Source organism: Nycticebus coucang, unplaced genomic scaffold, assembly GCF_027406575.1.
Source record: "Nycticebus coucang isolate mNycCou1 unplaced genomic scaffold, mNycCou1.pri scaffold_53, whole genome shotgun sequence".
NCBI lineage: Eukaryota > Metazoa > Chordata > Mammalia > Primates > Lorisidae > Nycticebus > Nycticebus coucang.
The window spans coordinates 583208-608046 of NW_026515583.1; the positions used below are offsets into that span (position 1 = coordinate 583208).

The 24839-nt window shown below is 36.6% G+C and overlaps 1 protein-coding gene across 1 annotated transcript in view; it reads left to right on the forward strand.

The window, feature by feature from the left end:
* Nucleotides 1–24839, forward strand: part of LOC128579414 (ankyrin repeat domain-containing protein 36B-like) — a 171198-nt gene that overhangs the window by 79023 nt on the left and 67336 nt on the right. The window contains exons 13-15 of the mRNA XM_053581525.1: nt 13803–13881; nt 14825–14886; nt 17480–17573. Of these exons, the coding sequence (XP_053437500.1) occupies nt 13803–13881; nt 14825–14886; nt 17480–17573 (235 nt within the window). The remainder of the gene's footprint in view (nt 1–13802; nt 13882–14824; nt 14887–17479; nt 17574–24839) is intronic.

Genomic DNA, 24839 nt, shown 5'->3' on the forward strand with positions numbered 1-24839 from the left:
GTGTATGATGCCCCATAATCATATCATTGTATACAGTTATGATTTAATAAAAAAATTAAAAAAAAAGTAAAATGAAGTATTATTTTTTTTAGGTCTTTAAAGTAAGACAGTGGTGCTTTAATAAGGATTCCATTAAAATTGTATATTGTTTTGGGTAGTATGGACATTTTAACAATGTTGATTCTTCCCAACCATGAGCAGGGTATGTTTTTCCATTTGTTAACATCTTCAGCTATTTCTTTTCTCAGAGTTTCATAGTTCTCTTTATAAAGATCTTTCACGGCTTTTGCTAGGTAAACTTCCAAATATTTTATCTTCTTTGGCACTTCTGTGAACGGAATAGAATCCTTGACTGTTTTTTCAGCTTGACTATTGTTGGTATATATAACGGCTACAGATTTGTGAGTATTGATTTTGTACCTAAGATGTTGCTGTATTTCTTGATTACTTCTAAAAGTTTTGTAGTTGAATCCCTGGGGTTTTCCAGAAATACAATCATATCATCTTCAAAGAGTGATAGTTTGATCTCCTCTGACCCTACATGGATACCCTGATTGCCTCTTCTTACCTGATTGTGATGTCTAAGACTTCCATTACAATGTTAAAAAGCAGTGGAGACAATGGGCAACCTTGCCTGGTTCCTGATCTGAGTGGAAATTATTTCAATTTTCCTCCATTCAATACAATATTGGATGTGGGTTTGCTATATATGGCCTCTATCAATTTAAGAAATGTCCCTTCTATACCAGTTTTTTTAAGTATTCTGATCATGAAACGATGCTGGATATTGTCAAAAGATTTTTAGAGCATCAATTAAGAGAATCATGTGGTCTTTGTTTTTTATTTTGTTCATGCAATGCATTATATTTATAGTTTTATGTATGTTAATCCAGCCTTGAGACCCTGGGATAAAATCCACTTGATCATGGTGTACAATTTGTTTGATGTGATACTGCATTCTGTTTTCTAGGATTTTTTTTTTTTTTTTTTTGCAGTTGTTCACTGGGGTTGGGTTTGAACCTGCCACCTCTGATGTATGGGGCTAGCACCCTACTTCTTGAGCCACAGGCACCAACCTGTTTGCTAGTATCTTAATGAATATTTTTCTGTCAATATTCATTAGAGATATTGGTCCATAATTTTCTTTTCTTGTTGGGTCTGTTCCTGGTTTGTGGATCAAAGTGATGTTTTATTCATGGAATGTGTTGTGTAGTATTCCTTGTTTTTCTATATTTTGGAAAAGGTTAGTGATATAGGTACTAGTTCGTCTTTAAAGATTTGGTAGAGTTCTGATGTGAAACCATCTGATGGTGGTCTTTTTGGGGAGATTTTGTATTGATCTTTTCAGTAAACCAACTTTTTGATATATTGATCTGCTGTATAAACCTTTTGCTTTCCATTTCATTTAATTCTGCTCTAATTTTGGTTATTTCTTTTCATCTGCTGTGTTTGGGATTGGAATGTTCTTCCTTTTACAGTTGCTAGAGATTAGTTTGTTAACTTCTTATCTTTTTGTTCTCTTGAGGAAGGCTTGCAATGCTTTAAATTTCCCTCTTAGGACGGCCTTTGCGGTATTCCAGAAGGTTCTGGTCATTTGTGCCTTCATTATCATTTTGTCCGAAAATTTGGTAATTTTCTTCTTAATCCCATCTATGACTCAGCTGTGATTCAGCATAAGGTTATTTAGTTTCCATGTTTTTGTATGAGTATGCAGATTCCTGTTGTTACTGAGTTCTACTTTTATTCCATGATGGTCTGAGAAGATGCAAGGAATAATTTCTATTCTTTTAAATTTGCTGAGGTTAGACATGTGACCTAAGATGTTATAAATTTTGGAGGATGTTGCATAGCTAATGAGAAGAATGTGTATTTAGTGTTCTTAGGGTGGAATCCTCTTTAGATGTCTGTTAAATCCGATTGTTGAATGGCTAAGTTTAAGTCCAAAATTACTTTCCTTACTTTCTGACTGGAGGATCTATCCAACATTGCCAAAAGAGTACTAAAATCTCCTACTATTATGGTGCTGTGGGAAATCAAGGTACCCATGTCTGTTGGACCCTCTCTTATAAATTGATGTGTATTCTGGTTGGGTGTATAAATGTTAATAACCTAAATCTCATCATGTTGACTGTTTTCCTTAATAAATATGAAGTGACCATCATTATCTTTTCTTACTTTTTAAAGCATATTATATCTGCAAATAAAATTTTAACACCTACTTCTTTCTGATTTCCATTTGCCTGCATTATATACAACCATCCCTTCACACTGAGTCTATATTTATTTTTGAAGGTAAGAGGAGATTCTTATATGCAGCAGATACATGACTTAAATTTTTATATCCAGTCAGCCAACCTGTGCCTCTTTAGAGGACAATTTTAGCCATACACATTAATTGAGAATATTGATAAACCTGACAGTATTTTGGATATCAAGTTTTTCAAAAGTCCAGTATGCATTTTTAATCCTTTTGGCACTGTGGAAATTGGAATTTGATCAAAAGTTTCTGAGTGAGTTGACTTTAGTAGTAGAGGATTTTGCTGGTCATTGTGGAGGATAGGACTGAGAACATACTGGAGAGCTGGTTTAGTTATGGCAAATGTCTTCAACATGTGAATGTCATTAAAGTATTTAACTTCTCCATCATAAACGAACCTGAGTTTAGTTGGATACAGAATCCTGTGTTGAAAGTTGTTTTGTTTTAGGAGGTTAAATGTCGATGACCACCCTCTTCTACCTCGAAAAGTTACGGTAGAGAGATCTTCACTCATTCTAATATTCTTCCCATTGTGGGTTATGGTTTTCTTATGTCTGGCTGCTTGCAGAATTTTCTCCTTCATATTAACTTTTACTAAGTTAATTATAATATGTCTGGGAGATGCTATAATTAGGTTGAGTTGTGCTGGGGTTCTGAAACTGTCTGCTTTCTTAATTTCAGAATCTCCTGCCATGTTTGATAAGTTCTTCTCGATTATCTCTTGCAGTAGAGCATCTGGAACTTTAGATGCAATCTCATTGCCCACAGGAATTCCTATAAGGCGAAAGTTAGGTTTTTTGAAGTGTCCCAGAGCTCTCTGAGAGAATGATCCATTTTTGCTCTCCATTTCTCTTCCTCTTTGAGCATTTGGAAACATTCAAAAGCTTTGCCTTCATTGTCAGAAATCCTTTCTTCTGCCTGCTCCATTCTGTTCCTGATGGATTCTACTGTATTTCTCAGATCTTTGGGGGCTGTAAGTTCTTGCCTCAATGGGTCAAAACTGGTTGATTTTGACTTTGAATTCATTGAATTCTTCAGACGACTTTTGAAATGCTCCTTAAATTTCTAAATCCGACTTTGCTCCATTCTGTTAATCTTATTGGCAATCCAAATTCTGAATTCAATTTCTGACATCTCAGCCATTTGTTTGTGAATGGGATCTTCTGGTGTGTCCACCTTTTCGTTCCTTGGGGATGTTGATCTACTCTTACTATGCATGTTGCCAGAGTTTTTCTGCTGATTCCACCCCATGTTTATTTTTCACCATTTGGCTAGATGAGCAGATAATGTGAAATTGGATTGGGGGCACCTGGAGTAGTGATTAACCAGCCCTTTGCCCAAGAGCTGGGACTGATGACTGTGGGTTTTCCCCTACTGCTTTGCAAAGGACCCATTGTGGCAGCTAGCTAAGTGATACATGATGAACAGCATTTTTGAAAAGTTCACCATCTTCCAGGTGTAGACAAACAGAAACGCCCAGGAATTGATGCTATGCACCACTTATGTTTTTTATGTCTCCACCAGTGATCATGGGGCTCACCACCCCATTTACTGCCTGGTTTGGGACTGAAGGGGGACCTGAAACTGGCTGGTCCCTGGAATAGCCTCCTGATAGGAAGGACCCTATGAAGGCAAAATGTATGGTCAGAATGAAATGATTACCTCCTATATCAAGCTGAGAATGGAAAAGGTCTGAACATGCAACCAGGTCTCTAGTCTCATCCAGGTTTTACCTTGAAATAAATCAAGGGAAATGTAGTCCAAGCTAAAGGACCTGGTTTCTAAGAACAAGGTTTTCCAAACCATGACTACCATGTCCTCAGCCAAGCTCACCAAACTGGGTCCTGCTGGACCTCAGGTCTCTTGAGATTTTCCAGTTTTGGTCAGGGGCTCTAGACCCCTCTGGAATGTTTCAGATGTGAAGCCATTTTCCTTGTCATTAACTCCCACATCTATTGACCAGGGTATGGGTCTGCTTAACCCATATTACCCATGCCTCTACCTGCCCCATTACCCCCAACCTGGCAGGCTTGGGCCCTGGGCATTGTCTGCTTGCAGCTAGTAGAGTTCTCGGCCTGTGTGTAACTGCCTAATGCAGCTGACTCATACCAGAAACACCTGTTTCTACAGATCACCCAGCATTGCCTTAGCCCTGGGAACCCCCACTCAAAGAGTGTGAATGTCCAGCAGATCAATTACAACATCCCTGAAAAAGTGTGGTCTCCACTACCCCCATCTTTTGCCTGATCAAGTTCTGGGCAGACCTGAACTGAGGCCCAAGGGGTGATAAGCCAGGGCTAGCAGTGGCAGCAGCAGTAACAGAGTGAGCAGCCAGTATGAGAGCCTGGGACACATGACCCTCACATGCTCCTACAAGACCTGTTCCTTTGGCAAGCAGGTGGTGGAGAAGGTGGAGACAAAGCATGCCCAGCTGGAAGACAGAGATTAGTGTACTTCCTGGTGTGCTTGCCTCTCTGGGATTACCTGGTGAATTACCTGCACAGGTTGTGGCAGCTGGCTGAGTGATATATGATGAACAGCATCCTTGAAAACTTCACCGTCCTCCAGGTGGTGACAAACTGAGACACCCAGAAATTGCTGCTGTGCACTGTCTATGTCTTTGCAGTCTCCAACAGTGAATATGGGGCCCACCACCAAATTTACTGCCTGGTCCAGGACTGAAGGGGAACCCCAAAACTGGCTGACCCCTGGAATATCCTCTTGGCAGGAACGACCCTCCAGCTCTCCTCATGCTTTGTATTTAAGGAGAGGGCTGTTATTTAAAGGGGCTGATTTCAGAGGCCTAAGCAATTAGGGACACCAAAACTTGGTTGGTGAGCTGAATAGGTGGGGACCGAGGGAAGAATAGACTCTGATAGTGGAACCTCACAGGTGGAGTCTGAAAGGACAGATCACTCAAGAGCATCTGGGATTGGGGACAGGAGTGAGACCACCTTCAGGAACATTTCTCAGCCTCTGACAGGTCCCCCTTGTCCCTCTCTTTTGTATGTTTGGGAGAGCCTTTGTTACACATTGCCTTGTATCCCTTCCTGTTTTCCACCTACCAGTAAACCAAATTTCTGCCTCTCCCTCTCACCCTTTTTACTACAGAGATTAACCTTATTTGTGTAGGAGCAGAGCCAGGTGGGCCCTGGAAATATTTTTAATATGCTTATCTATTTATAAGGGTTATGTCTTTATCAGCTGCACGAGAAATGGGGGAAGGCTTTGTAACTCATCCTCCTCCTTCTCAGTGAGCAGCGTGTTCTACTGTTGTGTTTCCTCACTTGCCAACACCAAAGTCTGTTGGTTTGTGTTATGACAGAGGATAAAGCTATTTTACCACCCTCAAAAAATGTATATATAAAAATGTATGTGTATATATATTTAAGGTGTTGAATACCTTATACCCTGAGTTGATGATATGAATGTGTGAAATTATCATGTGTACACACCAAATATGGACCCCTATTATGTATGAATTACAAAGATTAAAAAATAGCTAAGCACCCACAGCTCAGTGCTTAGGGCACTGGCTATATACATGGGGTCTGGCAGGTTTAAACCAGGCCCGGGCCTGCTCAACAATGACAACTGCAACAATAAAATAGGCAGGTATTGTGGTGGGTGCCTGTAGTCCCAACTACTTATGAGGCTGAGGCAAGAGAATTGCTGATGCCCAAAAGTTAGAAGTCGCTTGGAGCTGTGACGACACGGCACTCTACCTAGGGGGACATAGCGAGATTCTGTCTTAAAATAATAATAATAATAATAATAATAATAATAATTATAATAATAACAACAAAGGACTTTTACATATTTTTTAGAAAAATCATGTTAATTCTATGTGATTATCTTTTCTTTTTTAGGTTATTCCATTTATGACTAACCCCCAAAAGTTATCTTCTCCTTTGATTGCTTAAGACAGCCTGAACATCAAACTTCTTTTTAAGATTTATTCTCTTTTTTCGATAGTATCTCTAAAAAAGGAAATTTAGTCCTTATTATTTCTTTTCAATTTAATGAAACATCAACTTATATTTAATCTAGTCAAACCTATATTTAGATATTATGCAAAGTGAATTAGGCTTTATTAGAATTATTAAATTTATTATTAGAGCTCTATTAGGCTCTATTAGAATTATTAAATTTATTATTATTATTTGACTCTTCTGGCTTTTTTTTAAGTTTTCTAACATTGTTTAGTATATTCTCAACTTACTTAACTAATTTATCTTACTGTTTGATGTAATTTCTTGGTAGCTGAACTTTTTGAAAATAAAAAGGCAAAATAAATAAGCATTTATAGTTTTGTTAACTAAAATTAAAATGTCTTTATCCATTAAATGTGAAAAGAGGTTTTAAACTCAATCCTCTTAAACAAATTAGTCACTTGTTTATTTTGGTGATTTTCTCATTCATCTTGTGCTCATGGAATCTCTGTAATGGACACAGATGTTCACACATCTAGTGTATGTGATCAGATTTGATTAAAGAATCGTCAAATAAACTACCCAGTGTTACAGAAGCATAAGGCAGTAAAGATTGCAAAAGAGTATATAGAATTATCTCTGGAAGGTCATTTCTTACTTTGACAAATATGTCCAGCAATGCAGAGATTTTATTATTCTCAAGAAGCATTATTAACTTTAGTATTCATACTTGTCAAACCATGCACATAACATCCTTTATCAGTAAAACCCAATAATCCTGTTGGCTCAATATTTTAGTCCATTTCTTCTTTCCTCATGTGAGTATCAGGTCCTGGTGGACAATCATGTATATACTGGGAGATTTCTAAATCTTTAACTTGGATAATCTTAGAGTTTTTTTAATTCTAGATCCTTTCTTCAAATTTTTTTTAATTTTTTTTTTTTTTTTATTGCTGGGGATTCTTTGAGGGTACAACAAACTAGGTTACACTTACTACATTTGTTAGTCAAAGTTCCTCTTGCAATCATGTCTTGCCCCCAAAAGTTGTGACACACACCAAGGATCCCCCCTATTTCCTCCTTCCCTCTCTCTGCTCTCCACTTCCCCCACCCCTACCATGTCCTTTTCATTAATTGTCCTCATATCAAAATTGAGTACATAGGATTCATGCTTCTCCGTTCTTCTGATGCTTTACTAACAATAATGTGTTCCATGTCCATCCAGGTTAATACAAAGTAGTTAAAGTCTCCATTTTTAATAGCTGAATAGTATTCCATGTTGCACATATACCACAGTTTGTTAATCCATTCCACAGTTGGTGGGCATTTAGGCTGTTTCCACATTTTGACGATTTTAAATTGAGCTGCAGTAAACAGTCTAGTGCAAGTGTCCTTATGATAAAAGGATTTTTTCCTTCTGGGCAGATGCCCAGTAATGGGATTGCAGGATGAAATGGGAGGTCTAGCTTGAGTACTTTGAGGTTTCTCCATACTTCCTTCCAAAAAGGTTGTGCTAGTTTGCAGTCCCACCAGCAGGGTAAAAGTGGTCCCTTCTCTCCACACCCACACCAGCATCTGCAGTTTTGAGATTTTGTGATGTGGGCTATTCTTGCTGGGGTTAGATGGTATCTAAGGGTGGTTTTGGTTGGCATTTCTCTAATAGATAGGGATGATGAACATTTTTTCATGTATTTGTTAGCCATTCGTCTGTCTTAAAGAAGGTTCTACACATGTCTCTTGCCCATTGACATAGGGGATTGTTGGCTTTTTTCATAGGTATTAATTTCAGTTCTTTATAGATCCTAGTTATCAAGCTTTTGTCTGATTAAAAACAAGCAAATATCCTTTCCCATTGTCTAGGTTGTCTATTTGCTTTGGTTATTGTCTCCTTAGCTGTACAATACCGTTTCAGTTTAATGAAGTCCCATTTTGTTTATTTTTGTTGTTGCAATTGCCATGGCAGTCTTATTCATGAAGTCTTTCCCCAGGCCAATATCTTTGTTTTTCCTGTGCTTTCTTTGAGGACTTTTATTGTTTCATGCCTTAAATTTAAGTCGTTTATCCATCTTGAATCAATTTTTGTGAGTGGAGAAAGGTGTGGGTCCAGTGTCATTCTTTTACATGTGGATATGCAGTTCTCCCAACACCATTTATTGAATAAGGATACTTTCCCCCAAGGCATGTTCTTGTTTGGTTTATCGAAGATTAGTTGGTTGTAAGATGTTAGTTTCATCTCCTGGTTTTCTGTTTGATTCCAAATATCTATGTCTCTATTTTTGTGCCACTACTATGCTGCCTTGACCACTGTGGCTTTGTAGGACAGCCTAAAATCACATATGGTAATGCCCCCAGCTTTATTTTTATTGATAAGAACTGCCTTAGCTATATGGGTTTTTTTCTGGTTCCATACGAAATGCAGAATTATTTTTTCCAAATCTTGAAAGTAGGATGTTGGTATTTTAATAGGAATAGCATTGAATAGGTAGACTGCTTTGGGATTTATAGACATTTAACAATGTTGATTCTTCCCAGTCATGAGCATGGTATGTTCTTCCATTTGTTAATATCCTCTGCTATTTCCTTTCTGAGGATTTCATAATTTTCTTTATAGAGGTCCTTCAACTCCTTTGTTAGGTATAATCCTAGGTATTCTATTTTCTTTGAAACTATGGTGAAGGAGTTTTTGCCCTTTATTAGCCTCTCATCTTGACTGTTATTGATATATTCAAAAGCTAATGACTTGTGGACATTGACTTTATATCCTGAGATATTACTGTATTTTTTGATGACTTCCAGGAGTCTTTTGGTTGAGTCTTTGGGATTCTCTAAGTATAAGATCATGTCGTCAGCAAAGAGGGAGAGTTTGACCTTCTTTGCTCCCAGATGGATTCCATTTATTTTCTTGTCTTGCCTAATTGTATTGGCTAGAACTTCCAGAATTACATTGAATAGTAAAGGTGACAGAGGACAACCTTGTATGTTTCCAGTTCTAAGAGGAAAAACTTTCAGTTTTACTCCATTCAGTAAAATATTAGCTGTGAATTTGTCATAGATAGCTTTGATCAGTTTCAGAAATGTGCTACCTATGCCTATACGCTTCAGTGTTCTAATTAGAAAAGGATGCTGAATTTTATCAAATGCGTTTTCTACATCTATTGAGAGGATCATATGGTCTTTATTTTTGCTTCTGTTAATATGATGGATAATGTTTATAGACTTGCGTATATTAAACCAGCCTTGCATCCCTGGGATGAAACCTACTTGATCATGGTATATGACTATTTGATCATAAGCTGTAATCTGTTGGCTAGGATTTTGTTGAGAATTTTTTCATCTATATTCATTATATTCATTAGTGAAATTGGTCTGAAATTCTTTTTAATTGGGTCTTTTTCTGGTTTTGGTATCAGGGTGATATTTGCTTCATAGACTGTATTGGGAAGATTCCTTCCTCCTCAATTTATTGGAATATTTCTGCAGTACGGGAAAAAGCTCTTCCTTGAAGGTTTGATGGAATTCTGGTGTGAAGTCAGCTGGACCACGGCATTTTTTTGTTGGAAGCTTTTTTATTGTTTCTTTGATCTGAGTGTTTGAAATTGGTCTGTTCAGGAGCTCTATTTCTTCCTGGCTATGTCTAGGGATAGGGTGTGATTCCAAATGTTGATCCATTTTCTTCACATTGTCAAATTTCTGGGCATAGAGTTTCTGGGAGTATTCAGAGATGATCTCTTGTATCTCTGTGGCATCAGTTGTAATTTCCCCTGTATCATTTCTGATTGAGGTTACTAGAGATTTTACTTTTCTATTTCTACTTAGTCTGGCCAAAGTTGTTTTTTTTTTTTTTTTTTTTCTTTTTCTTTCTCACCATGTTCAGTTTATTCCTCTTTATTTATTTTTTTTTATTAAATCATAGCTGTGTACATTGATATGATCATGGGACATCATTCACTAGCTTCACAGACCGTTTACCAAGTTTCACATATACCCTTGTAAGATGCACCGCTGGTGTAATCCCACCAATCCCCTTCCCTCTACCCACCTCATTTATACTATTCTCTAGTATGCCTTCCATTCCCCTGTGGCATCCGTCTTCCCTTTCTGGGATACCTATCACTCATATGTTTGAATGCTTCATAAAGTCCCATAATTCTGTCAGTGAATGTTCTGCTTTCTCTCTCTATTCTTTTCTGCCTCTTTAAATATCTAAATTATCTCAAGAGCTTTGTCCTCTACCTCTGAAATTATTTCTTCTGCATGGTCTAATCTGTTGTTGATACTTTCTATTGCATCTTTAAGTTCCCTAATTGACTGCTTCAGTTCCTTCAGCTCTGCTATACTCTTTCTATATTCTTCATATCGTTCATCTCTTATTTGATTTTTTTGAATTTCCTTTTAGTTATTTCCAACTTTATCAGCAGTTTCCTTCATTGTTTCCATCATTTCCTTCATTGTTTTCATCACCTGTATTCTAAATTCCCTTTTTGTCATTTCTAACATTTCTTTGTAGGTGGAATCCTCTGCTGTTGCTACCTCGTGGTCCCTTGGAGAGGTTGCTCTGGACTGGTTTTTTATGTTGCCAGGAGTTTTCTGCTGATTCTTCCTCATGAATGATTTCTTTTATCTGTTTCCTTGATCTCATTTTCCTTTCACTTCCCCTTGCTCTTTAAGTTGCCATGCTTCTGGACTAGGGTTTCAATGAGTCCTTTTGGTATAGGAACAGAAGGATGAGAAGGTTGAAGAGCAAGAAGGGATAAAAGAAAAAAAAAAAGAAGAAGAAGGGATGAGTAAAAAGTAATATTTAAAAAATAAGAGAGACACAGAAAGAGTGAGACAGAGCAATATAGGTGCACAGTAGGGTACTTTGACATAACCTAAAAATAATAATAATAATAATAATAAAACATCTGGGGGCACCGGGTTGGGTGGTTCCCTTACTAGCCTGTTAGGACACAGTACCTTACGTCCACCAAGTAGAGAGGAAAGACAAAAATGCTATAAATCAAACCAAAACAATAAAAAAATAAAACTTACAGGGTAAAATTGGGGGGAAACCAAGTAGGCATAGAAACAGTAGCAAAAATGAAGTTCTAATTATAGAAAAAGGCAACAATGGGAAATAGTATTTAAACTAGACAAATGGTGAAAGAAAAGAAAAAAATAAATAAAAGAAAATTCTATGGGTAAAAGATTGAAATTAAAAAAACAAAACAGCAACAACAACAACAAAAATAAACAAAACCAAGGACAAAGCAGTATATATATCTTGCTGAATATTGTCTGGGCAACAGGTGATCTTCTTGGGTATAAGATGTTAATCACAATGCTGATATGACTGGAGGCCTCTGCCTATTTCTCAAATCCCTCAGGGTGGAGACCCAAATATCCCCTCAGCTCTCTTAAAGGGCACTTTAAACTGCTAAACTTGGCTATGCAGAAGCTTTCCCAGGAAAGCACTTGTTGCTTGGATCACTGCTGAAGTGGCTATCCAGTGTGCCAAAACCAGTCTCACTCTGCTCCTGAGGTCTAAGGCTGTAAGGCAGCTCTGCCCCACCTTTAGGCTGCTCAGTCACTAGATTACTAGATCCCACCTGATCCTTGCTCTGTGGCCCTGAGGGTAGAGCTTGCCTGGGCAGTTCTCTCACAATGACTCCACACGGCCCACAGCTGGACACTGTTAGCTCCATTCAGCTCAGTGGCCCTAGACAATGCCCAAATTTCTCCACACTCCTGTCCAAGCTCTCGCAAGAGAGTTCAACTGAGTGCCAAGTCCAAAAACACCAAAACAGCTCACAGGTGAGATTGCCCCTTTGCAATCTCACTGCTGCTGTTCTTACAGCTGTCAGCATGATTAGACTGAACAAACACACACAACCACTTTGCAGTTTTACACTGCTTTTGTCCTCCTCTTGGGGTCAAGAAGTCTCTCGCTGACTCCCTCTGTCCTCAAAGGGATAAATATAAGCAGATCCCACCAGCCAGAGATGCCTGTGGTCTTGTCTCCCCAGACTCACTGTGTCCAGTTTCAAGGAAGCTGTTACTCGGCCACCATCTTCCAGATTACCCTCTTTTTTTGAGGGTACATAGAACTAGGTACATTGATTGCTTTGGTAGATGATGAGGACCCTAGTTCCATCCCCAAAAGGCATACCACATGCCTTGTCCCCCTACCTTTCCTTAACTTTTAATGACCATTCTATCAGGGGTGGGTCAATAGACAATCACAGTTATTCATATATTGTTAACTAACGAATAAGAAAACCATGTGAAATTCAAACTAGGGTTTTACATTTCTTTCTTACATCATAGTAGTACTTAAAATGCCCTCATAATTCTCTAATCAAATCAGCATTTCTCTTTTACAGGTCAGAATTTAGGGCTAATTATTGAAAGAGAGCTTTCTTGTAGCATCCTGAATTGGTGTTTTAGAGTTAAATATTTTCATCCATTTAAAAAATGCACATAATAATGAGAAATAAAAGTTTGCACATGTTAATAAAAGTATATTATTTCTTTAAAAATGTTAAAATATAAAATTCAAATCCTTTTGTTGTCATTTTCCAAATGTCAGAGTTCTGTTGGATTACATAAGGTGTGCCAGTTTAGTATAGCTTACACATACTTATGTTCTTAACACCATATGCCTTTCATGAGTAAGGTAATCTCTTCTTAAAGTATTTACCCAGATTTACCTCCTATGTCCTTGGATGCTTCATAGTTGACATATTAGACTTTAAGGACTGAAGACACTGTCCTTAACCCTTCCCTTACTTCCTTGACTCTGTTCCCTATTTTGTCATCTGATTTTTCTATTATGTAAATAACACACAGTAAGTAGCACTGAAACATTAAGTTAGTGTAAATCTTGTACTTTAACTCTCCTGCAGATCACCAATCCAGTCACTCACCATTACCAGTGTTCATAGCTTATTACCATAATTAACTTTCTGATTTATGATTTTGAAAAGCTCTTTTCTGATTTTGTCCTGTGTTCATCTATCTTCACATTGCTACCAAGGTGACCTTTTGAAAATGTGTTTGTGGTGGCCTGACTTACGTGTTTATTGAGTGGATCCCATTACAGGAAAGGGAAAGTTTGCACCTCTTCTGCCACCAGTCTTTGGTAGCTTGGCCTGATTCTCCCATTTCATCTCTAAAACCTGTTCCTTATCACAAGGTTGCAGTTTTACCGCATTACCTTCATAGCCCTCATATGCCCTGTGGTTCCATTCCTCATCCTTTTGCCCCTTCTCCCCTGTCTAAAAGCTCTTCACACTCTCACTGCGCACATTGTTGTCTTTGAAAATACGCCTCTATCTTTGCTGCATTTCCTAAGCTTCCTGGGTAGAACTGACTCTTCCTCCATTGTATCCTTAGTGTAATTAATTTACTGTAATTACAGACTCATCAATTACTTTTCTGATTTGTTTTCATATATCTTTGCCACACCTCCTTAAATATAGGATAGACTCTATCTTCTGTTTCTATGTTCAAATTATTCTCCCAGATAGTGTGTATGCTTCATAAACATAGTGAATGTGTGTTGTTTTGCTAACAGATTGGTGTGTGAGTGAATCAATACATTTCCTGAATTTGGCTTTTCTTTTTCTCAATAGGAAGGAGCAAGAGAGTCAGAAGTTGAAGACAATACCAACACGATTGGTATTGTTGAAAGTGCTACACAAAAGGAAACAAGTAAAGACAATTTTATTTTTGTTATAAAAAATAATAAGAGGTGGTAATTTAGGGGAAATATCTCAAAAATTTAATGATTACGTGCTATTATGAAGTCAAAACCAATAATGGGTATTGGTTTGATGTCCATTCCTTTGATTTATTGTATTGTTTTTATTAAATCATAACTGTGTACATTAATGTATTTATGAGGTATGATGTGCTGATTTTATATACAATTTGGACTGCTTAAATCCAGATTTTTTTTTTTTTTGTGGTTTTTGGCCCGGGCTGGGTTTGAACCCGCCACCTATGGCATATGGGACCAGCGCCCTACTCCTTGAGCCACAGGCGCCACCCTTTTTTTAAAAATCTCTTTTTTTTTTTTTTTGTAGAGACAGAGTCTTACTTTATGGCCCTCGGTAGAGTGCCATGGCATCACACAGCTCACAGCAACCTCCAACTCCTGGGCTTAAGCGATTCTCTTGCCTCAGCCTCCCGAGTAGCTGGGACTACAGGCTCCCGCCACAACGCCCAACTATTTTTTGGTTGCAGTTCAGCCGGGGCTGGGTTTGAACCCGCCACCCTCGGTATATGGGGCCGGCGCCTTACCGACTGAGCCACAGGGGCCGCCCAAAATCCAGATTGTTCACATAGCCTTCACATCACTTACTTAATTGTTGTATTAAGACATTGATACTATACTCTTCATAGACTTCACATGTACATTTGCAAGATGCACCATAGGTGAGGACACAAGTATTTAATGTCCATTCCTTTTTAATATCTTTCTTTTGCCTTTTTTTATACTATAAACTTTTTCCTGAAACTGCTTTAACCTTGTGAAATTCTTTTTGCTATGAGTTTATTTTACTGAAATAGTCACAAAGAGGTAGATTTGAATATGTTTTTAAAATGCAGTAATACTTTTGTCATTAATTTATCTGTAAATAACATTTCATAGATGAAGTCTCTGTACTGTTATCAAGACAAGACAGACCAAAAGAACCAAGTTTGTATTTGGAGGTAATGTCTTTTCTTATCATTACTTTAAAATATAAGCATTGACAACTTTAAAACATAAAAGGGATGCTTTTAATTACCTTTTCTCAGCTGTGTATGTGCCCACAAGAAATTATTTTCTTACATTATCAGGCCATAATTAATAAAGTAATTATGTGGAAAGAATGAGCTGCTGAATAGTAAAATTCTGCTAATTTGCAAGATTCGTTTAAAAAGACAGTGTAATATAATACAAAATGATAAGGCTTAGGAGTTATAAGAATCCCATTTGGCTTTGAAGTTAAGTTTATTTAAAAACTAAAGAATTATTCAAGATCAACCTATAGCCAAATGCATGAGTCCGTAGTAAATATGGATATGTAATAAAAGTCCTAATGAAATTCAGGGAAAAGCAGTTTGGAGTGTTGATTTTTATAACTTGGAACTTGAAATGATAAAATGTGGCACTCAAAACTGTTACTATGTTTGAATTGACCAGGCTAGATCATCAAGGAACGTTTTAGGAGAAAAAAAAAAAATCATGGGGAGTAAGTGAACATGTGGAGCTGTAATAGTAACAATTTGATTTAGTGGCGTTTTAAGCAGAAGTCATTTTCTAAAATAGAACACATAGAGTACTTTTGTGGCAGCCATGCTTCTGGTATACTGTAGGTGTGAAATACTGACAATTTGTTCGGAAGCAGAGCTCAGGTAGGAAGACATGTTAAAGGCTGACCTCTTAGAAGCAGTGGTTGGGCAGCAGCACCAGATTCAAATGGATGTCAAAAGACATGTTATTCTGGATCTTTCACTTTCTGTGGAAACTGAGGGAAATTATTTAATTAATTTTGAATGTCTGTGACCTAATTCATAGACATGGCACTAATATCTACCTTTTAGGTATGTGTAATGAACAAATACAGTACGAAATCTGGAAACATTTTTATAGTCTGAAAAGTATGCATGCAAATGTAAGAAATGTTCACAGTTTTATTTAATGATTTAATAAATATGGGAAGTAGTTCTTTAAAAAAAAAAAAACAAACAAAGCAAAACCTTAAGACAGTAGTGTCAAGGAAAAAATGGGAAGTTAAGCAAGTTAGAACAGGCATGAGTCTTTGTAATTTGGGGTATAATAAGTTTCAGGAGACTATCGTGGCCAATATCCTGTAAGAATAAAATCACTCTAGTGATTTTGTGCTTAAGATCTTCCCAATGAGATTTGTACATTTTTTGACCTTGAACATGTAGAGACATGTACATGTACATGACCTTGAACATGTAAAGACAAAATCTCATTCTGTGCCCTGGGTGGAGTGCTATGGTGTCATAGGTCACAGCAACCTCAAACACTTAGGCTCAAGTGATCCCCTTGCCTCAGCCTCCGAAGTAACAGGGACTATAAGTACCAATTATGTGCTAAGTAGTTAGACACTGAATGTACAATAGGATGCCTTATAGTAGTAGCAAGAGAAAACCAAACAGCAAAAAATTCTGATTTCCTATGTGGGCTTCATATAGAGAAAGCAGAGAATATCAGGTTTGACAATATTGAGGAAGATTGCAGTTAATGGGGACGGGACTGGGGTGGAAATCCACAGTCAGGGAAGATATTTCTGAGTGTGAAGTTCAAGCTACCAGCTAAAGGCTGAGGAGGAGCCAGCCACGTGAAATTCGGAGAGGAAGATAGGGCAGAAAGAACAATGGATCACATATGTAAATCATTTTACTCTGAACATCCTGGGAACTCCAGGAAACAGAAAGTAGGGTAATCATCAGCAGCAGCCAACTTTAATTTTATTATTATAATACATAGAAAAGAAAATGTGGAAATACATGTCTGGGATACCTTAGATGCTTCAAAAATAAATGTTCTTATTATTTTATATTGAGGATTGCTATAGTTCTTGAAATTGATTTTTATTAGCATAAAGTTACATACTATATCTAATATTTGTTTGATTTTATGTAAACATAAAAAATAGTTATTTTAGCTGTGGTATCTTTTTATTCAACCATAAGTAAAAACTCTATCAACACATATTTTAGATTTTTCTAACCTTTTGTTTACCTAAATAAAGCAGGTTCAGAAATTTTCTGTTTAGGTACACTTACATTAATATGAATTAAAAATGAATATTTGGTTTATGCCCAATATGACATAACAAAAGTTTCTTAGAATGCTATATCTCAAATTTTTATGCTAAAATTTCATTAAAAATATTTTATGTGTTTAATGCATAACTATTATAGCAAGTGTATTTTGTTTTTTAAAAATGTTATCTTATTCCTGGTGGTGAATGTGAAGTAATCATTTATTTTGAAGTTCGTTACATGTTGAAATATGCACATTAGTTCATATTTTTTGTGAATATGACTCATTTTGGCCTTTCATGCTGTGTCTACACATCGATATGCAGATAAAAGATGAGCTTAATCTAGACAGCAAATGTGAACTTCTCTACTGAAATGTTTTGATTTTCAATACTTGTTCCTCTTCTTTTGTATGTAATTGCTTTTACCGAAAGAAATTAAGATGCTTCGGAGAAAATGATTAGCAAATCTTGATGTAACTTATTATTTTTAACTGAACTCATATTGATATTAATTTTAATAGAATATCTCAGAGAGTCTTTCAGAGAAGGATCTTAGTTATTCATCTCAGGATGCCAATCAAGAAGAGAAAAACAGAGTAAATGCACAAGTAGAAGGTAAGAACTGTATTTTCCTGTAAAAGACAATTTGATTTGACATATCCAGGACTTTCCATTTCTTTTTTTTTTTTTTTTTGGAGGAAGTGTCTCACTCTGTCACTCTCAGTAGAATTCTGTGATGTCATAGCTCACAGCAACCTCAAGCTCTTGAGCTCAAGTGATCCTCTTGCCTCAGCCTCCTGAGTAGCTGGGACTACAAAAACCAATCACAGTGTCCACTCATTTTTACAGATGGGATCTTACTCTTGCTCAGGCTAGTCCTGAACTCCAGAGCACAGGCATCCACCTGCCTTGGCCTCCCAGAGTGCTGGGATTACAGGGTCGAGCTACCGCTCCCCCGGGACTCTGTGTTTCTTATACTTCCCAGGTAACTCCAATGCTGCGGGTTCTTGGACCACACCAAGTAACAAGACTATAGACATCCCTGTAGAGAAATATATAGGAAGATCTATTGGAGAACATTTCCAACAGAAGGATCAAAGGAGGGCCTTATATTGCTTTTACATGTATTTCAGAACATGTTCCTAGCCAGATGGGATAAAGAAAAAAGTGAACAATTAATTCCAAATTATAGATATGAACTATTACTAGTAATTGAAGAGGAAAGAAGTGGCATAAATGATCCCTGAAAAGAATGGCGACCAGAGATTTGAAGAAAGATTCATGAGCAGGGAAAGAAGGAGGGAATAAGTTAGCCATGTAATGTTGCAGTTAATCATGAAGAAACCTGAGAGAATGCTTTTGTATCGATTCAAGAAAGTTGCCTTTACACACATTAAGATTACTTCTGCCACAGAGATCACTGGAAGTAAGAGAGTGTGCTACAATTATAATGTGGAATTTGGAAGGATAGAATCTGGTACTTGAAACTATTTCTGTTTGAACTCTCCAGTCTGGATATTCAAGGAACATTTTGGGAGAAAAAAACAATTGTGGGGAATGGTGAATCTGTGGGGCTATAACAAAAATGCATTTCTCCTCCTGTAAGTGTTAGGCATCAGAGAAATGTGCTATGTCTATATTCATTCATAAAAATAGATTAACTTGAATATAAAAACACTGGTCATTTTTAAAAATATTCTTTATTAAAATAGGTGTTTTCTAAAATCAGAAAGAGATTAATGTAATATCCCACATAAAATAAAGTCAAAACCCATAAATTTATAGAGCCCATTTCATGACATTTCTTAATATTTTCAATTAATATGACACTGATTTTTAAATGTAAAAGTTAGTTACTATGTTATAATGATGAGGTGAATCAATTTGTTTCCTTTTTTTATAAATATGTCATATTTAGAGTGAATATGCATAATTACTTAGATGTATCTTACAAGGCTTTTGAATGAGTGGAGGAAGAAATGTTAAGATGGGAAAGCTAGAGGATACAGTGTACACCTAATCTCTAGGCCACAGGGTGCTCCATCCCATCCTGCTCTCATTTTTTCTTGGCCTCTCCAACTTTTCACCTTGCTCATCTCACCCTTTCCTTCTTAGCTCACACATGAGCTCTGGAAATGCCAACCTTGATGCATCTTATTCATTTTCCTTTAACCCCATTCCATAATTATCATGTAAAATAGGTAAAAACTGCTTGCCCAATGATGCTGTGGAATATTGTGTCCTACAGCCTTGAGATCTGGGGAATAGAAATGGAAATAAATAACTTACAGTTAAGATGGGGAAGTTGCAAAATAGAAATTCATAGAGTCTTGAGGCCTCACTGAGGGAGGATATGCCTGTTTATCCAGGGAAAGAGCCATAATGAATGGAGTCCTCACGTAGCAATCTGTGTCAAAAAAAAAAAAAGAAAGAAAGAAAGAAAGAAAAAATGGAAAGAAGATTGTGAGCACATGAGCGAAAAGCATTTCACATATATATCACCTGGCATACACTGATGAAGGTATAAAAAGTAACAGCAACGTAATGATTAACATGTGCAATGCATTGAAGGTTCTAATAGGAGGTAGACAGGAGTAACAGGGCTACTTGATATGTTTTCCTGGATTGAGAAATTTTTCTTTGTTTATGATGGCTTTGTCATTTATGTTGTGTGGATGAATTTGTGAGTGAATCTGTGATCTTTGTATGCCTTCTACCTGGTGACATCTAGTAGTCTTCTGAGTGGTTTTTCACGTGTTAGATAATTAGGAGTAATTTTTAAAGAAGTATATAGTCTGCTAAAGATTTAACTTCATCTAAACTCTCAGTTTGTAAGATAAAAATAAGCTTAGGTTTGTAAATATTTTTATAAAGCTGAGAGATTTTATCACATCATTCTAAGCAACTCATTTAACTGAATATATGAAATTTACATGACTGAACATTTTATCAACATCAGTGAAAGTGGAAGAAGAGCCTAAAGGAAGTGAAAATAACCAGCCACAGGTATCAAGAAATATAAATTTAAGTTCCTTGTTTAATATTGTTTACATGAATGATGTGACATAGTCCAAGGGACATTTCCTACTGGAACAGCATTTTAGAATTCATACGTGGTTAGCTAATATTTAATTTTAAGAAGTTTTTAATACTCGTTATAAAACTTAAACCTTCCTAAAGTGAAGAGTTACTTATAGATAATCTTTGTCCTTGCAAGCGAGACAGAATATTTCTGGTGTTTTCCTGGCTCTTTAGTTTTATAACCTTACATGATAAGAAAGGTAATGCCAAGTATGGAATCATATTACTAAACAAGAGAAATTACGAGCAATTTTATCATGATGGCCACTGAGTTGGACTCATGTTCAGAGATTCCCAATGTCCCAAACTGTAGTGTAATTTTATACTCCCAGTCATTAACGTCAGTTTGATTACTTTTTCTGCCTCGTGGCCTTTAACTCATTTCATTGTGTGTGTTGCGAGAGGGAATGAGGTCATTAGATTGTGTCTATGAAGGAAATCCTACCTTGCAGAAAAGGACTTGGATGTGAGGATATAGCAGCAAGTTGTAACTCACTTAGCTGCAGGAAATCATTAAAAGGTATCAAGGTTCCTTCACTCACTGTCTTATGAGGACATTAGAATATATTAGATGTGGGCTTAAGCATATAGTCTGTGTCAGAAGACAGCATCATTTGAATTCACATTTGAGAATTGGCTTTTCTTTCTGATTGCTATTAATTTTACCTTGTGATAATGTAAAATTTCCAAGTTTTCAGTTATCAGTTTTTAAAAACAGTACAGAAGGATATATGTGAATCTTAGTAAATGTGGAATGTAAAGGTCTTAGCAAAGTAACTAAGAAAATGCCAGGAAAGCTATGTTAACTAGTGTGATGAAAATGTGTCAAACGGTCTATGAACCAAGTGTATGGTGCCCCATGATCATACTAATGTACACAGCTATGATTTAATAAAAAAAATAAAAAAATAAAAACAGTACAGAAATAATCACATTAATAGTGACTGGGAATGTATGAGGACTGATAGAATGTATCTACATATTCAGAACTTCCTTTTGTGCAAAAGTATGAGTGACTGTGCATCAAACAATGCAAAGTAGAATGGGGAAGTAAATAAAACACCTGAGAAATGAGTTGAAACAGAGTTTTGGTTAAAACTTTGAATAATAGAAAATTCCTGCTTGTCATATAGTGGAGTTTGTGTAAAGAAAGAGGGAAGTTTTGAAAAAGCACCATCTAATGTAACAAATACTATACCAGACTATGAGAGGAATGATGGACCTGGAGTGTCCACTTTTTATTGTTTGAGGCATTTTCTCAATAAAAAGGTCTCAGTCACAAAAATATTTCCCATTTCATGCCTACTTTGTGTTCCTGAAGTATAATCGGCACTCACCTTCTAAAGTTTATTTAAATGAAAAAAAAAAAGTATACTGTAAAAATGCTAACAATGCACACAGACACTCAGCATGCATTTAACACAGGTGAGGAAAAATGTGAAGATAATACAGACACTAAAACAAGCAAGGAAATCAGAAGTTGAAATGAAGGGACAGTAAGAGTTTTTTTTTTTTTCTGATGTACTTATTTTTATATCATAATTTTTTAACGAATCATAAATGTACATTAATGCTTTTATACACAGTTTCGAATGCTTACATCAAACTGGTTAACATAGCCTTCACTTCATTTGATTATTTGTCGTGTTAAGACATTGAGTCTCTACTCTTAATAGATTTGACATGTACCCTTACAATATACAACATAGGTGATGTCCCACCTTTTACCTTCCTTCACACACCGCCCCCCTTACTCTCCCCCTCTCTTCCCTCTTTCATTCTGGGCTATAGTTGTGATTTATCATTCATATAAAAGTGTGAGGGATTATATATTCATTTCATAATAGTACTGAGTACATTGGATCATTTTTCTTCCACTCTTGATATACTGTACTAAGAAAAATATGTTCCAGCTCCATCCATGTGAACATAAAAGGGGCAAAGTCTCCATCTTTCTGATGGCTGCATAATATTGCATGGTATACATATACCACAATGACCACAATGTTTTACTCCATTCAGGGGTCTATGGGCACCTGGGCTTCTTTCATGACTGGGCAAATCATGAATTGGGCTGTAATAAACATTCTGGTGCAAATATGTTTTTTGTAAAATGATGATTGGTCATCTGGATGTATTCCTAGCAGAGGCATAGCAGGATCAAATGGTAGGTCTACTTTTAGTTTCCTAAGTGTTCTCCAAACCTCTTTCTAAAAGGGACATATTAGCCTGCATTCCCACCAGCAGTGCAGAAATGTTCCCTTCTCTCCACATCCACATCAAAATCTGTAGTTTTGTGATTTTGTGATGTGGGCTACTCTTCCTTGAGTTAGATGATGTCTCAAAGTGGTTTTGATTTGTATTTATCTGATGATTAAAGATGATGAGCAGGTTTTCATGTGAAAACCATGCACCTATTTTCTTCAGAGAAGCTTCTGTTCAATTCTCTTGCCCAAAATGAAATGGGATCACTTGTTTTTTTCCTTATTAATTAATTTGGGTTTACTGTTTATTCTAGTTATCAAACCTTTGTTGGAAACATAACCTGGAAAAATCTTCTCCCATTCTGAGAACCGTGTGCCTGCTTTACTTCCTTTGTTCTTGGCTGTGCAGAAGTTGGGGTTTGATCAGATCTCTGTAATATATTTTCAGTGTTGCTTCAGTTGCCCAGGGGCTGGGATCCTCCTCATAACATATTCTTCCAGGCCAATTTTTTCAAGTGTTTCACCTGTCCCCTCTTAAAGTATTTTTATAGTTTCATGTCTTAAGTTCAAATCTTTTATCCAGGGAGAATCAATTTTTGTTAATGGTGAAAGATGAGGGTCCAGTTTCAGTGTTCTACAAGTTGCCAGCCAATTCATCCAGCACCATTTGTTGACTAGGGAATCTTTCCTCCTATTTATGTTTTTGATACGCTTATAAAAAATAAATGATAAAATGATAGTAAGTGTCCATGTTAATCTCTTGTTTCTCTATTCTGTTCCATACATTCACCTCGGTATTTTTGTGGCACTACCATGCTGTTTTGATCACTATAGATTTCTAGTATAGGCTGAAGTCTGGTAGCCTGATTGCTACTGCTTTGTCTTTATTTCTGAGTAATGTCTTGGTTATTCAAGTTTTTTTCTGATTCCATATAAACAAAGTACTAGTTTTTCCATGTTGCTTTGGGTAATATGGACATTTTAACAATGAATATTCTTCACAGCCGTGAGCATGGGGTATGTTTTTCCATTCGTTAACATCTTCAGCTTTTTTTTTTCTCAGAGTTTCATAGTTCTCTTTATAAAGATATTTCATGTCCTTTTTGAGGTAAATTCCCAAATATTTCATCTTCTATGGTACTACTGTAAAAGGAATCTAGTCTTTGACTATTATTTCAGCTTGACTATTGTTGGTATATGTAAAATCTATAGATTTGTAAGTATTGATTTTGTATCCTGAGACATGCTGTAGTTTTTGATCAGAGGTGGGTGTTTGCAACAGAATAGAGAACCAAGAGAGAACTCAGCTAGTTACCATTATATGACCTTTGACAAGCCAACTAAAAACATTCAGTGGGAAAATGATTCCTTATTTTACAAATGCTGCTAGGTGAACTGGCTGGCTACATGTGGAAGAATGAAACTGGACACACACCTTTCAGTATTAACTAAGATGGACTCACACTGTATTAAAATTTACACTTCAGACATGAAACTTTAAAAATACTATAAGAAAGTACAGGGAAAATACTTGAAGAAATTGACCTGGGTGAATATTTTATGAGGAGTACCCCCTGGGCAACTGAAGCAACACCAGAAATACATTACTGTAACCTGATCAAACTAAAAAGCTTCTGCACAGCCAAGAACACAGTAAGTAAAACAAGCAGACAGCCCTCAGAATGGGAGAAGATATGTGCAGGTTATGTCTCTGACAAAGGTTTAATCACCAGAATCCACATAGAAATCAAACATATTAGCAGGAAAAGAACAAGTGATCTCATCTCAGGGTGGGCAAGGGACTTGAAGAGAAACTTCTCTGAAGAAGACCGGCACACTGCCTACAGACATATGCAAAAATGCTCATCATCTTTAATCATCAGAGAATTGCAAATAAAACCTCTTTGAGCTATCATCTAACTCCAGTAAGATTAGCCCCACATCACAAAATATCCAAACCAGAGATGCTGGCATGGATGTGGAGAAAAGGGAACACTTCTGCACTGCTGGTGGGAATGCAAACTAATGCATTTCTTTTGGAAGGATATTTGGAGAACACATAGGGATCTAAAAATATACCTCCCATCGGATCCTACAATACCTCTACTAGGTATATATCCAGAAGTTTAAAACTTTAATCCAGTGAGAGTCTATCTTAGTTAATGCTGAAAGGTGTGGGTCCAGTTTCAGTCTTCTACACATTGCCAACCAGTTCACCCAGCACCCAGATTAAATAGAGAATCTTTCCCAAAAATGACATCTTTGATGGTCTTACCAAAGATCAAATGATTATAAGTGTCTGGGTTCCTCTCTTGGTTCTCTATTCTGTTCCATACATCTACCTCTCTATTTTTGTGCCAGTACCATGCTGTTTTGATCTGTATTGATTTATAGTATAATATGACACCTGGTAGCATGATTCTTCCAGATTTGTTTTTATTTCTGAGGAATATCTGGCTATTTGATGTTTTTAATGATTCCATATTAAACGAAGTATTACTTTTTTGAGGTCTTTAAAGTATGACAGTCATGCTTTAATAGGGATATTGGTTTGGGTAGGATGGACATTTTAACAATGTTGATTCTTCCCAGCCAT